The following is a 13,376-nucleotide window of genomic DNA, read 5'->3' as shown; positions in this document are numbered from 1 at the left end:
GATAACTTAACAATATTTCCAAATTATTTTATTGTAAGGGAATATCTACCACTTCCCACTGCTGGGTGGACACATATTGTAGTGGGAAGGTGGGGTGTGCTTCACAGCCATTTCATGCAGCAGGGCCCAGACTCTGCACCCTGTAATTTCCCATACCTTGCCCCATGGGCCCCCCTCTCCTACCTGAACCCTGTCTGGCAGCCTTCCTCCTGCTTGAAAGATTTCCTGTAAATGGTTTCTACCTGTATCTGACTCCTTGTGACTGGCTGCCTTCCCTTGGCCTGAGAGATGCTGCAGGTAGATCATGGTTTGGGCATGTTATAGGCATTCGTTTAAGATAGACTGATACTCTACTATACACATGTGTCCCCTTTCCTGTCTCCATTTGTCCCCCAGTGGGTACCAGGGTTGTTCCCATCTGAAGCCTGTGGTAAATGAGGTGGCCAGGGCCATGACTATGCAGTTATCTTTGAGTTCCCACTCTCTATGTCCCAACGTTGGAAACTTCTCCATGCCATTCTGGTCCCAGGTCCTGGCATTGAGGTCAATGGTTAGCCAGGGTAGTGGCTGACTGCTCTGTACTGCAGGCTTTCAGACACCTGCTGCTTTCTTTTGAGGGGCCCCTGGTCCTTGCTGCTCCCTGATGCTGGCAGCAAAAAGAGAGTCCATGATTCTCAACTGTGTTCTGAAGCTGCAGGGAAGCCTCAGTGTGAATGATCATCGCACCACGTAGCATGCCTGTCTCAGATCCACATCTTTATTCTGTATTCCAACCTTCCTCCAATCCCAGGGTTCTGGTCCACTTACTCTCTGCATTGATTTTTGCAAGAGAAGTCCGATTTCTGCTGGTAGATAAATTTTTTGGTGACGTTTTAATGTGATGAACCATAAATTGATCCATGCATTTACAGAGTCCTCGCTGTGGACTGGAAGAAAATTCCTTAGTGTGGGAGAAGCTGCCCTACTCTGACCTTGGCTTTCAGAGGTCGAATGTGTTAGATATTTTCCAAGTGCCTCAAGACCCCTCATTCATCACTGGATGGCATAAAATTATTAGCACTTAATATCTGAGAAATAGGGAAATTAGAAGCTAGTTTCAGGCTATCTCAAATGAATGAGAATATTCTTTGTGGAATGCTCCCAATGTAAACCATTAAAATAATGACAAGTGGAATATATTGAAATCTCTGTGTGAGTGGGTACAAGCTCTACCAGTGTGTCCCACTGCTATTAACTGGCTGCTTGCTGGGATGACTCTTTCATCTTCCTTCTAGGTTTTGTTAATTACATTCCCTCTGGACACGGCTGTGTCAGCAACCTTTCAGGAAAAGGGAGGGCTTGGGTTCTAAGCCAGCTAGCCCGGGCTACAGCGCTGCCATCCAGCATCCGGGCTGGACTGTGTGGTGCTCTCTGCGTCTCTCCTCTGCCTGGCCTGGGTACACCCACCTAGCCTCTCCCATCTCCTCCACCTAGCCTGGGTGCCCCCATCTCTTTTGCCTGGCCTGGGATGCCCCCAGCAGGCTTTCCTCACCCCAGTACAGAGTTTGCATCTTTGATCCTGTTTAATTAACCAAGAATAATTCCTCCCGTGTGGCCAGAGACTGTGCCTTCATGTCGATGTCTCCAAGCAGTGACCTGCTTTAATCTCAAGGTGATTTCCCCATTTCACTGTACCTGGCACTTTGGTGAGGTGGTGGATGTGGTGATGGGCAGGTGCTGACCTGGCCGTCGTGTGTGTGTGTGATCAATTTGTTCTCAGCCAGCCCTCTGCACATGTGCAGTCTCCCCAGTGCTGCTAGCCTCAGCCCTCACCAGGAGTGACTGTCATGTTTCTGTTTAGGGGCGCAACCTATTTTATGGCAGTTAATGTATCAGAGAAATTCTACTTGTCTGCACTGAAGGTGGGAGAGAGTCATGAGGATGATGAAGGCCAGATGAAGGCTGTGCCCCTCAGCCCTAGGCCCAGCGTTGACCTCTCACAAACTCCCTCTCCTGGGCAAGCTCCCCTGCTTGTCCACAATTCTCTGAATCATTGCTGCTCTCCCCTGGAACTTGGGTATCTGGGGCCCAGGTGGGATGCACTCACTTGTAGCTGATACTGCAAATGATATGGTAGTGACAGCTTGGTGACCGACACATGCCTGCCTGGCCCGTGGGTCATCTGTAACTACCTCCATCCTCATCTTCGTCCCTCAATGTCTCTAGAACCTTCCTACCACTCAGCCATGCCAGCGACAGCCAGGTGCTGGTTGGGTCTTACCTGTTCTGTGTTAATGACCATGCTTGGCTTCCCATTTGTGGTCTTGCACACTTTTCCCCAGATCACACCTTTTCTCCTACCTGTCTCTAAGTCAGAGGTCTCAGCAGCATTTCTTCATTTCAGAATCCCCTCATTGCTCCCTGGTTAGAAGACCAGCAGGCAGGACCCAGCCACCTCAGTAATACATGATCTCCCCCCTCCTATCCTCTGGGCTGTTGGTCCCAACTCCCCACCTCAACCCCCTCCAGCACTCAGCCTCTATTGCAAAAGTTTGATTTGAGCAGCAAATGCCAGTGTTGATGAAATGAATCTGTTTTAAAAGTTAGAACCTAACAGGATATGCCAAGGATCACCAACAGTTTACAAAGTACGGGTGACTGATTCAGACAGAAAGCTCTTGACCTCTTTGTGATCAAAGGAGTTAAAATTCTAACAGAGGCATTTGTTCATACCAGGTAACTCAAGGTTTTCAAAAACTTATAGACCCTTCTGGCCAGAGAGGTGTGTTAGGCACTGAGGTGTCCCTGGTGAGGAGCAGTGTGGAGAGGAAATTTACCCTGGAATGGAAGAGTTTTCCATCTGCACTATGTGCTGTGAGATAGCTCTCAGAAATGTACCAAGACCTGCCCAGGGAGTTGATGCATCCTCTTGGAAATACACTCTGGCTCCAATAGGATTGCTACAAACTCATTGCAGGCCAGTGTTAGGAAAACAAGGACACGGCATGTGCATATGTATGTTCTACCTTCCTGGCAGTTCCTGTGTGGTATTCTTGGGTGTGGTACTTTTCCTTCTGGGACAGATTCATGAATTCAGTGCTTGTCACAACACTGAGAGTCACTCCAATCTGAAAGAACTGAAATGTCCCTGAGTGGAGTCCAGGCTATGTGATGGCATGTATCTTAGGGGGCCACTGCCTACTCCTGAAGCATACTGGGGTGACCTAAAGGAAGGCATCCAAGGCTGGTGAGGGGCTGCTGACCTTCTCCCCACTGGATGCCTTTGCAATTCCAGATCCAGGCAGTGATTGGCAAGGTGGATGTAAAGATCAATGTGATGGCAAGTGTTTGCTGTGAGAAGTGCAAAGAAAAAGCAGGAGAGGAGATTCTACCAGTAATTCTCTTTTCCAAACATGAAACTACGGAGGAGAGGAAAACCCTGAGATTGTAATCGGCACGAGTGAGATTTGCCGCCGATTTTTTCTGTTTGCCCTTCCTGAATTTCCTTACTGTCAGCGCTCATCCTAGCGAGAGACCCCAGACATTCACTGTGACTTTGTTAGTCTGGTGGGTTGTCTGCAGTGCTGCTGCCTGTAACCAGGGGATCTGAGAGCACAAGGGCAGGGAAGGGAGATTGGAGAGCTTGACTGGGGTAGCCTGGCGCAGAGTTGTGGGTGAGGATGGCCTTGGCAAAGCAGACACTGCTCACCTTGCACTTCTTCCCCATCCCTTCTGCAGGTTTGAGACCTTTGAAGTGAACAGCTTTGAGCAGTTTTGTATTAACTATGCCAACGAGAAGCTCCAGCAGCAGTTCAACTTGGTAGGTTGGGGACACTGAGACACTCTTGAGAGTGATAACTGTGGCCACTCCACTCTCCCCTGAGGTCAGTGGGTTCAGCTCTGCCTGGGCCTTCGCTTGGATTTCTGGTGGTATCACAAGAGTATTGTCCACTGCTTATGAGCTCTACACCGCAGCAGCTAGGTTGATTCCCTGACTCCTGTCCCTCTGAACCTAGACTTCTAAAAAATCGAGGCAGCAGCCTTCATTTTGTAGCACCTGTAATGGTGGGGTACAGCAACACAGGTGGCTACTAGAGCTCCAGGAGGAAGGAATCAAGAAGGAGTGGAAATCACCTGATGGAGCTTCTGCTACCTTGACTGTGATTTTGTGCCTGAACCTCATGCAGTGGTGAAATTACCATACTTCTAGAACCAGAACTCAGAGAAGGCAGGTGTCAAGGTGTCTGCCATTCCCTCATCTCAACCTTTCACTCCTTGTCCCAGCATGTGTTCAAACTGGAACAAGAAGAATACATGAAGGAGCAGATTCCCTGGACCTTGATTGATTTTTATGACAACCAACCCTGCATTGATCTCATAGAAGCCAAGCTGGGGATCCTGGACCTGCTGGATGAAGAGTGTAAGGTAAAGCCGATGATGCTGTCACGATGCTGGCATGTCAGTTCCAGGCTTGGAAAATGGGGTGGAGGGATGGTTTTGTAGTACAAGGGAGCTTCTGAGAGGTCGGAGCTGGAGACTCCGTCTGTGATTGGCCTTTAGTGTGCTGGGAGGAGTACTGGGGAAGTAGCTCTTTGAGCATCACTGACAGATACTGCTCCATCAGTAAGCACACTTGACCAAAACTGGAGAGTGTGGGATGATGGCAGTGTGAGATTGACATCCCAGATGTCCTAGGTGCCATAAGACATCTAGACACGTGTCCCCAAACAGTGAGGACCCAAGGACTCAGGATCATCAGATGGCTTGTGAGTGCTGGAGCTGCATGTCTCTCTGGCAGGTGACATCTGTGGGTGTCCCCCACCTGAATTTTGAGGCCTCTGCCTGGCATGATAGGGAGTGTTGCTGAATTGCTGGAGCCATGGGGAACATGTATTGAAGTGTAGGTTATAATCAGTTCCCGGACTTCTTGGCCCTCCTGCTTGCTGCTCTGTTAAATGGCAGGGGTTGGAGTGGATGATCTTCGCAGTCCTTCCTGGTTTGGTGGTTGATGGATAAGGGACAAGCATATGTCAGGTTACATACCAGTTCTTCCCAAGCTTCCTTCCTGCCAGAGAAGGCTGTGTTGATTGACAGCTGAGCTTCCTGCCAGTGGAGCAGGGAGGAAGGACTGGAGGTGCCACACATCCCACTCCCAAGGAGCTGAGGTCATAGGTGTCTTCTTATACCATATTTAATTGCTCTAGGAATGCATAATGGTCCACTGTAATGTACTACAGTGTTTAGTAATTAGGACTTTATTAATTTTTTTGTTTGAAAGGCAGAATGACAAGAAATCTTCCATATGCTGATCTCTCCCCCAGATGGCTACTGTGGCTGGGGCTGGGTTAAGCTGAAAAGCCAGGAGCCAGGAACTCCTTCTGAGTCTCCCATGTGGATGCAGGGGCCCACACACTTGAGGCCATTATCCCTTACATTCACAGGTTTGCAGGGAGCTGGATGGAAAATGGAGCACCCAGTCCAGCAGTGGTTGCTCTGTGCCTGAGGGTGTTTCTCAGTTTTCTGAGCTGTAGGAGATATTATTGCATGGAATTTTTCTGTGCTTCCTCTTGCACAGCATGATTATGCTGGTGAAAGAATTCTCAAATGAAAGCATGAATCAGTTTTGCCTGTGTAAGTTCAGCTACTCCCATTATGGGATGCCAGCATTACAGGCAGTGGCCTTCTAACAGGGATTTTACACCAGTAGATGTTACATGCTTATAAAAAACAGTTGAACTATACACTTAGAAGGGCATATCTTAATATATAGAAATCATACTACAGTAAATGAGGGGCTTTTAAAAAATGAGGGGCTTGCTGGACCCTTCTGAAGAGTCCCCTGACTGAATCATGAAGTAGGGAAAGTTCAGAATTGGTAAGGAAAGGACAGGTGGGCATCACCTTGGGCAATGGGCGCTGCTGCCTCCCCGTGCGCGGAGGGATGGTGAGACTTCACTGCCATGGGTTGGGTTCTGTAACTCCTAGGTGACAGGACACAGCCCAGTAAAGGGTGGGAACTGTGAGCTGAGGTTTGCCTTAGAACCCAGAAGGTGTAATAGCTGTGGATTTAAAGGGGCTGCACATGGGGTGATCTTCCCCCAGAGTCCTGTGGCCAGGGCCAGGAGCCCTAGGGTAGGTGTAGGGACCAGAACATAAGACACTCAAGGTTTTCCAGGTGGAGAAGCTTCAGCAGGCCCAGCCTAGCTGTGCTTCGTGCTCCCAGTGGCACGGAAGAAGGCAAGTGTTTGTAGGAAGCGTTGATTTCCAGGCAGCTCATAACTCTGCCCCTGAGGCTGCCCTTCTTTCCACAGCCTTCAGATGGGAATCCCCCATACACCTGCATACCGCACAGCCATCCCCTGCCTCTTGGAGAAGTGAGAGGTCTGTGTGTGCTGCCTGCTAGGACACACGCATGATTTTAGCAGGAATTTTCTGAAAAAAATTGCTTTGGTCCCTGGGCACAGCTGCAGGGAGTAAGGCTCCAGATGCTGTCAGATTGGAGGGGTGGTGTGAGGGGCACTCAGGCAGGTCTGGGCGAGAGCTGGCTCTGTGTGGAGTGATGAGAGTTCTGGGGAGCTTTGGCAGCTGGGCAGGATGGACTCAGAGGATGGGGCAGGTCAGTACTGGGCTGCCTGCATCCGGCCTGACCTGCTGTTAGGCGAGCTTTCTCTGCGATCAGGCTGGGGGATATGTGGCTTCTTCCACTGTCCCAGAGGGCTGCTGATCCAATGCTTTCATGTACAGATTTTGTCCCATGGTGGAGGGAGGTGAGCTGGCCTTCTCACTAATTCTTCTGCTCAAGGAGCTTCTGTGCTTTTTCACTGCCCTCATGGGGTTGGGAAAGCATGAAGGTCTCACTTAAGGATGGGGAGATGAAGGCACTGAACCAGAGATGCCTGAAGCAGAGGTATAGGGTGGGTAAAGGAACCTGTGTAAACAGGTGAGATCAGAAGGTGGCACCATTAGGAGAGACCAAGTCGCCCTGGTCAGATGTTGGGCTTCCCTCTTAAGCAGGGACAAGGCCATTGGACATTTTTATTGTCATTTCAGGCTGCATAGAGTTATCAGTGTAAAATCAACCTGCTGTGGGTTAATTGAATTTCATATCCTGCCTATGGTTGCCTTGGCAGGACTAGACTCGTTAATGGGGCTGGCCCTTCCCCATCCCTGCTCTGAAGACTTTGTGCAGGTGTGGGGACTCTCACAGGTGAGATCAGGTGTAAAACTGCGACAGCCTAGCCTGGGGAATGTGGCGCAGGCAGGAAGGAAGTGAGGAAGAGGGAGGTGAGGAGGATGGCCCCAGCTGATCCACAGGGGGAGGGGGATCAGCCCCCTCCCTCGCAGGGAGTTGTAGGGGCAGAGGTCAAATTTCTGTAGCTTAGAGAAGAGGCTAGGAGACAAGGCAGTGCAGGTGCCAGTGTGGAACCTCCTCCCTGAATTTTGGTTTGTGGGAGAGGTCTGATCCTCCCTGGGCAGCAGGGTTAGGAGAGAGGGATGTGGTTGGAGAGGGTATCCTCCCACCTGTGAGGACAGGTGGGGAGGGTGGAACAGTGATGGCTGCAGGTGCACATCTGGATGCACACAGTTTTCCTGCTGAATCTTGACCCTGTGGAGGGGAAGGAAGCACCTGCTGGGGGCAGAGGAGGAGGACAGCAGGTACAGAGAGAGGAGGACCAGATGCAGGGCAGTCTGCCAAGGTCAGAAGCCCCCAGGTGAGATTTGGCAGCTCCCAGCTTAGATCCGGGAACAGCATCTTAATTCATCCAATAAATTTCCCGAAGTGCAAGCTGGCCTGCCCTTTGGCAGCCACCCTGCGTTACAGGAAATTCTGAGCAGGCAAAAGGAGCGGGTGTGTGACAATGTGGGACACTGGCAGCCAGAGTCCTCTAGCTGTGGGTGCTTCTGAGCACACAGAGAGGCACAGGCCTGGGGGAGAGCAGCACAGGGTCACAGGGTAGAGGGAGCCACTCACCCCTGGGCATTGTCGGAGAAGCGGGTTCGCAGGCTCAGCCTGGGCACCTAGGGTGGCAAGGAATGGCCAGCAGGTGCTCCTCTAGGAGACTGAGTCAGTTGGTGGCCGTGAATTTCAGGAGGCAGCAGGGAACTGCAGACACATGATGGAGGGAGATGGAGTGAGTGACCAAGGAGGTGGTCATTGTGGCAGTAGCTTGTGGGGACAGGCCAAGGACAAGCCTCAGCACTCCTCTCCTGTGAGCTGTTTGGTTCGAGGCAGGCTAGGCCCTAGTGACATCCTAGGCCAGGTACTGACTGTGGTAGGGCACTGGTGAAAAGTTGGTTTCAAGATGTGAATACCAGGCCCATGGGTAGAAGGGGGTCCAGGCACCCCAGGACTGCCACTGCCTCTCCTTTTGCTCTTTACCCTTCTACTTGAACAGCACAGAGTGAAGTCAGATTTCATGTGTCTGGATAGTTATATCGACATCCAGTCCTCCCAACACTGTGCAAATCAGTGATGTTCAGTCTCTCCAGAGTCGTGCGTCCATCCTCACCACTGTGAGGATAGAATGTTCCCATGGCCCCATCAAGAAGCCTGTTAGCATCCCAGCCCCAGGCAGCCACTAATCCACCTGCTGTCTCCAGATATGTGGCTGCACTGGGCATCTCACTGTGATGGGACATGCAGTTAACATGCTACAGGCCAGCACCCAGGTCACAGGGAGGAGGTGGACGTGTGAGGTACAGGGCCTGCCTGGGTGAGGAAAGAGCTGGGAGCTCTGCAGTGGTTTGAGAGAAGTCTCAGGAAGCTTGTTGAAGCCACATGCGATCTCCTTTCCAAGGCATTGGATTTAGCTATAGATGCCAGAGCTACTCAGAGCCATATTCTAACCTTTATCAAGATGCAAAAGTTTGCTTGCTTTCTGGCTTGGTTGTTTAAAATCTAGTTTTCTAGAGAGATTTTTGGAGTTAAGTGAGTTTCCGCTTGGTTCCACCTTTTTGTAGGCTGTCCTTGGGTGTCTCTGCCGTCCAGAGGATCAGCACCATCACTGGGGCAGCTGCTCCAGGACCAGCCTGTTCTGCAGTGAACCCCAGGTGTTGGCCCATGTGGGCTTCTCCTCTTGGTTCTACCACTCCCTCGAGAGCCCTGCCAGGCTGACCCCTCCCACCCCCAGACCCTGTGACTCAAAGCACAGGGTGTTCAGAGATAAATATAAAACTGCATATATAGAAAATGCTGAATTAGATCTCTTTCATCTGCCCAATAAGATGAGTAGCTGAGTTTCCTCCTGGGCACTGCATGTTCAGTGCCAATGATGCCTCCTTGAGTCGGCAAGCAAAGAGCTTCAGTTTGTTCCTGGGTGCATGTAAGCATCCTACTGATGGCACAGATTTTGACTAATTTACTAAGCAAAGTTCTTCTCAGTGGCTTATGAGAGGGTCACCTTGAACACTACCCACTCCACACAATCTAGGCTAATTGCAGGTGAGCAGAGCAGTGGCCAGTGCTGAAGCCTATGGCCGAGGAGGAAGCCATGGACTCTGAACTGTCCTCCCTGACGGTGTGAATTGCAGGTGTCATGATCCCTAGTTTATATGTTTAATGAAGCAAGTTGCCTTTTTCCTTTTTGAAGTCACACATAAACATATGGAAAAGAAGCCTCGCTTCAGAACTCCCAACGGAGAGACATGTCTGGGGCTGAGTGTAAACTTGGGGCACGCGGGAAGCTCTTTATGAAGGTCTTGCTCCCTTGCTGCTTAGGAAAGGAATTAGTGAGCAAGTGACTTGCGAGCTTACAGTTGGGGCTCACAGGTAATGCCCTAAAGCAGCGAATTCCTGGATGAGAGCCCTGCCATGAACATCCGAGAGAGGAGAGGGGCAGGGCAGGAAAGGCCTTACGTAAGCTTGAGGGTAGGGGACTTTCCTGCAGCAGGTGTGGCTGGAGCCAGGCAGGGCATGCCCAGGACACTGCCATCACAACCAGCTGTGTGGAGGAAGCATGTTCAGAGGGTCCAGGGTTATAGCTCCCCTGGGACCTCAGCCTCCACCCTCGCCTTCACCTTGCTTCCCACCTCCTGCAAGTTCTGTGAGGCTCGGCACAGGTCCCCACGTGTGGTAGGTCAAGGATTCTAAATGTCCATGTTGGGTCACTCCTTAAGCCCTTCCAGTTAAGGCCCCGGTTGGAGAGCTGAATCTACCCAAAGAGCCAGCCCACTGACTGCTCTTTCATTAAACTGCATCCCTTGGCTTCCTTGCCACCTTCACGAAGAACTGTGCCCTCTTCTGTGTCTCACAGGTCCCTAAAGGCACTGACCAGAACTGGGCGCAGAAGCTGTATGACCGGCACTCCAGCAGCCAGCACTTCCAGAAGCCACGCATGTCTAACACCGCTTTCATTGTTGTGCACTTCGCTGACAAGGTAGTACCCCTCCCTTGGCAGGGACACCAGTGACTGATGCAGATAGACCTGGTCTTTGGGCTTGAGGTCTCCCAGTGGGTTCCCTGGCGACCTTCGGCTCCCATTTCCCTGGCATGTCAGACACCTGACCTCGCAGAGGCTGCCAGCAGTGCCCAGCCACTTGCTCACCAGGAATTTACCAGAGCCTTTCTCCTGAGAATCCAGCAGGGAGCAGAGCAGCCTGAGCTTGCTGGGGTGGAGCTGAGACAGCCAAGGCTCTGGCTGACTGGTCTCCCCACCAGGGGCATGTGTCAGTCTTTGTGCTTCTTTCCCAGGCACCTGTGTAGACATGGGTCTCTGGTTGTGTACCAGGCATGTGTTTCTCAGTTGTGGTGCATACACATTACCTCATATCTTATTAAAATGCTGATTCTGATCTGCTGGGTTTGAACTGGGCTAAGAAGCATCACTGATAGAGCCTTGTTAAGTGAATTTCCTCTGGATGTGGTAATCCTTTCACAAAGCGAACACTGGGCTCCCTCTCTTACTGAGTTTGCATTGTAAATGAAAATACCTGCGGACCTCCTGATACACAGCTGTTTGTAGCAAATGCCATATGGATGAGTGCCACTGCTCAAGTACACAGGGAGCTGTTGGAGGAAACGGGTAAGTCTGGCATAGTAATACCTGTTGGGTTTTCCTGTGTCCCCAGGTAGAGTATCTTTCGGATGGTTTCCTGGAGAAAAACAGAGACACGGTGTACGAAGAACAGATCAACATCCTGAAAGCCAGCAAGGTAAAGAGTGGTGGAAATGGAGGATGGGGTGGGGACATTCTCAGCTGGGGCAATAACACAGGCATGGCTGGACACGGGTTGGCCTGCAGCTGTGGATGCACAGATGCTCAGTGGGGTGAAGGTAGAGTAAGTTGCCTGGTTTTTTCACACAGTGGAATGTCTGAAGTTGACCTGTTGGTGGGTGGAAAGGATGGGTAGGGGTCAGGGAGAGGCTACCAAGGAAGAATTTGGGAGTGTAAGTGAGGCCATAGTGGGAGTGTATGTCAAGGCCATAGTGGTTCCTTAAGTTCGCAGTCCTCCATACCCTGCCTGCTGATGTGGCAGAAAGATAGCATATGTTTTGTTCATTCTGTGGCTACCAGTTCATCTGAAAACATGAGTATTAAGCACCTATGTTGTGAGACGTACAGAGGTGAGGTGCAGTCTGTCCCCTAGCACAAGAGCAACCACAGAAGGCTCAGGTGCTGGCAGCACAGCCCTGCCATCCTTCTCAGGTACCTGTGACCTCCCGTCTGTCCCACAGTGGCCCAGGGACTGCCAGGTTTTGTGGCCTTGAGTTTACACTGTTGGGTGGGAGCACCTGGAAAGGAGGGGGTTGGAAGAAAGGCAGGTCCTTCTCCTCGTGGTTTGTCCCTCAGCACGTCCAGGACCTAGAAGGAATGGGATGGAGAGAGCCCGTGGCACAGGCTCCCAGCAGATCACTTCTGCTGATAGCTGGATATTTTGTCCCTCATATAACAGACTGATTTGTGCATGTAGCTAACCTCTTCAAACTGACAGCCCAGTTACAAGCTGAGCTGGGAAGATCAAGAAGAAGGTGCAGTGGAGAAGAATGGGAGAATGTTTGGGGTTCCCAAGATCACGGTCGTGTCCACTTTCTGGGGTGACACAGTGTATAACTCGGCTCTTGGCTCTGTGTGCTCACAGTCAAAGGACACAAAACAAAGTCAGCAGAAGGGAAAGGCACATGGGGTAAAGTTGGAGAGACAGGGCACAGCTTCACCATAGTCACACAAGACATGCTTGATTCTCCTAGAAATGAATTGTGACAGTCCCTGTATTAGGCCTATCCCTCCACCCTAGGGGACATGGGTTTTTATTTGGAGTCGACCACATGGATAGGTGCCCTTTATCTGGCATATGGCAAAATCCCAGGTTTCCAGAGGGAAAGCAGGTAATCATTGCAAACCCTGGTGAGTGGAACATGTATAGTAAACCACTCTCATCAGGCCCTCCCGAAAGCCAGGTTCCCATGCACTTACCACCATGTGCCCTGTGGACTGGTCTCACTATGGGCTGCGGTCTCGGGCCTGCTGTGTTACTGTCTGCTTCTATACTGAGTTTTTATTAGAAGTGAAGTACAGGCTGATAAAAATTCAAAATGTGTAGCGATCCATAGAAATATCCTCGTCTGCCCCCGACCCATATTTTTGATGAATTCCTATTCTGCATATACAAGTATATAATGATTTCATCTTTTTTTAGGGTCAAGATAACCACATTATTTAGCCATGGTTGTCTTGAATGTTGTACTTATTGGGTGTCCTCACTGTGCTGGCCTGGGCCAGCTTTCCGGAGTAGCACTCATCTACTTGTCATTCTGGTGTGCACTTGGCAATGATGTGGTAATGAATGTCCTTTCTGTCTGTCTTGGCTCACCTGCACAATTATGGTCATGAGGTATGCTTGTAAGCATAGAATTGAAGGCTGAGTTAGTGACACTCATCAGTGAGTCTGTGGTTGTTAAACCATAGGGCAACATAGGTCTATACTCAACAGAGATGACCACCACCCTTTTCTCCCTTACCCACCCACCGCAATGGTAGCTTTCCCTTGTGCCTGCTAATATATGTAAACAACCAAGGACTTGACCATCTTCTCTCAGCCTGGCTCCTCTCCCAGCAATACCCGCTGTGAGATGCACCATGAGGGCAGCAGCAAGGGACTCTCCCCCGTGAGACCCCTCAGTCCATCTGAGACATTCCCAGAGAGTGCAGAGATTAGCACTGGGTCGCTGTAAGTCCAGAGACAAAGGGTTCACAGACATCAGCTGCAACTCAGGGCAAGATTTCTCACAGTGCTGTACAACATGGGACAGATGGGCCTGTCTGCAGCATTACCGCTGGTGTTGACTGAGCATCTGTCATTTTCTTTAGATTGGTAGTTTTTTGACAATCCTGTGCTGTTTCTAGCTCTTTGTTAAAGAAGATTCAGCACTGCTCCCCGTTAAATTAACAATGCAATGC

The 13,376-nt window shown here is 50.6% G+C and overlaps 1 protein-coding gene across 1 annotated transcript in view; it reads left to right on the top strand.

The window, feature by feature from the left end:
* Positions 1 to 13,376, top strand: part of LOC121166535 (unconventional myosin-Vb) — a 114,645-nt gene that overhangs the window by 23,649 nt on the left and 77,620 nt on the right. Inside the window, exons 8-11 of the mRNA XM_040995715.1 lie at positions 3,718 to 3,799; positions 4,264 to 4,404; positions 10,233 to 10,355; positions 11,047 to 11,130. Coding sequence (XP_040851649.1) covers positions 3,718 to 3,799; positions 4,264 to 4,404; positions 10,233 to 10,355; positions 11,047 to 11,130 — 430 coding nt within the window. The remainder of the gene's footprint in view (positions 1 to 3,717; positions 3,800 to 4,263; positions 4,405 to 10,232; positions 10,356 to 11,046; positions 11,131 to 13,376) is intronic.

Source organism: Ochotona curzoniae, unplaced genomic scaffold, assembly GCF_017591425.1.
Source record: "Ochotona curzoniae isolate NIBS_2020 unplaced genomic scaffold, NIBS_Ocur_1.0 patch172, whole genome shotgun sequence".
In the NCBI taxonomy this organism is placed as follows: Eukaryota; Metazoa; Chordata; class Mammalia; order Lagomorpha; family Ochotonidae; genus Ochotona; species Ochotona curzoniae.
The sequence above is the reverse complement of the archived record's forward strand: the minus strand, read 5'-3'. Positions and strand labels throughout refer to the sequence as shown.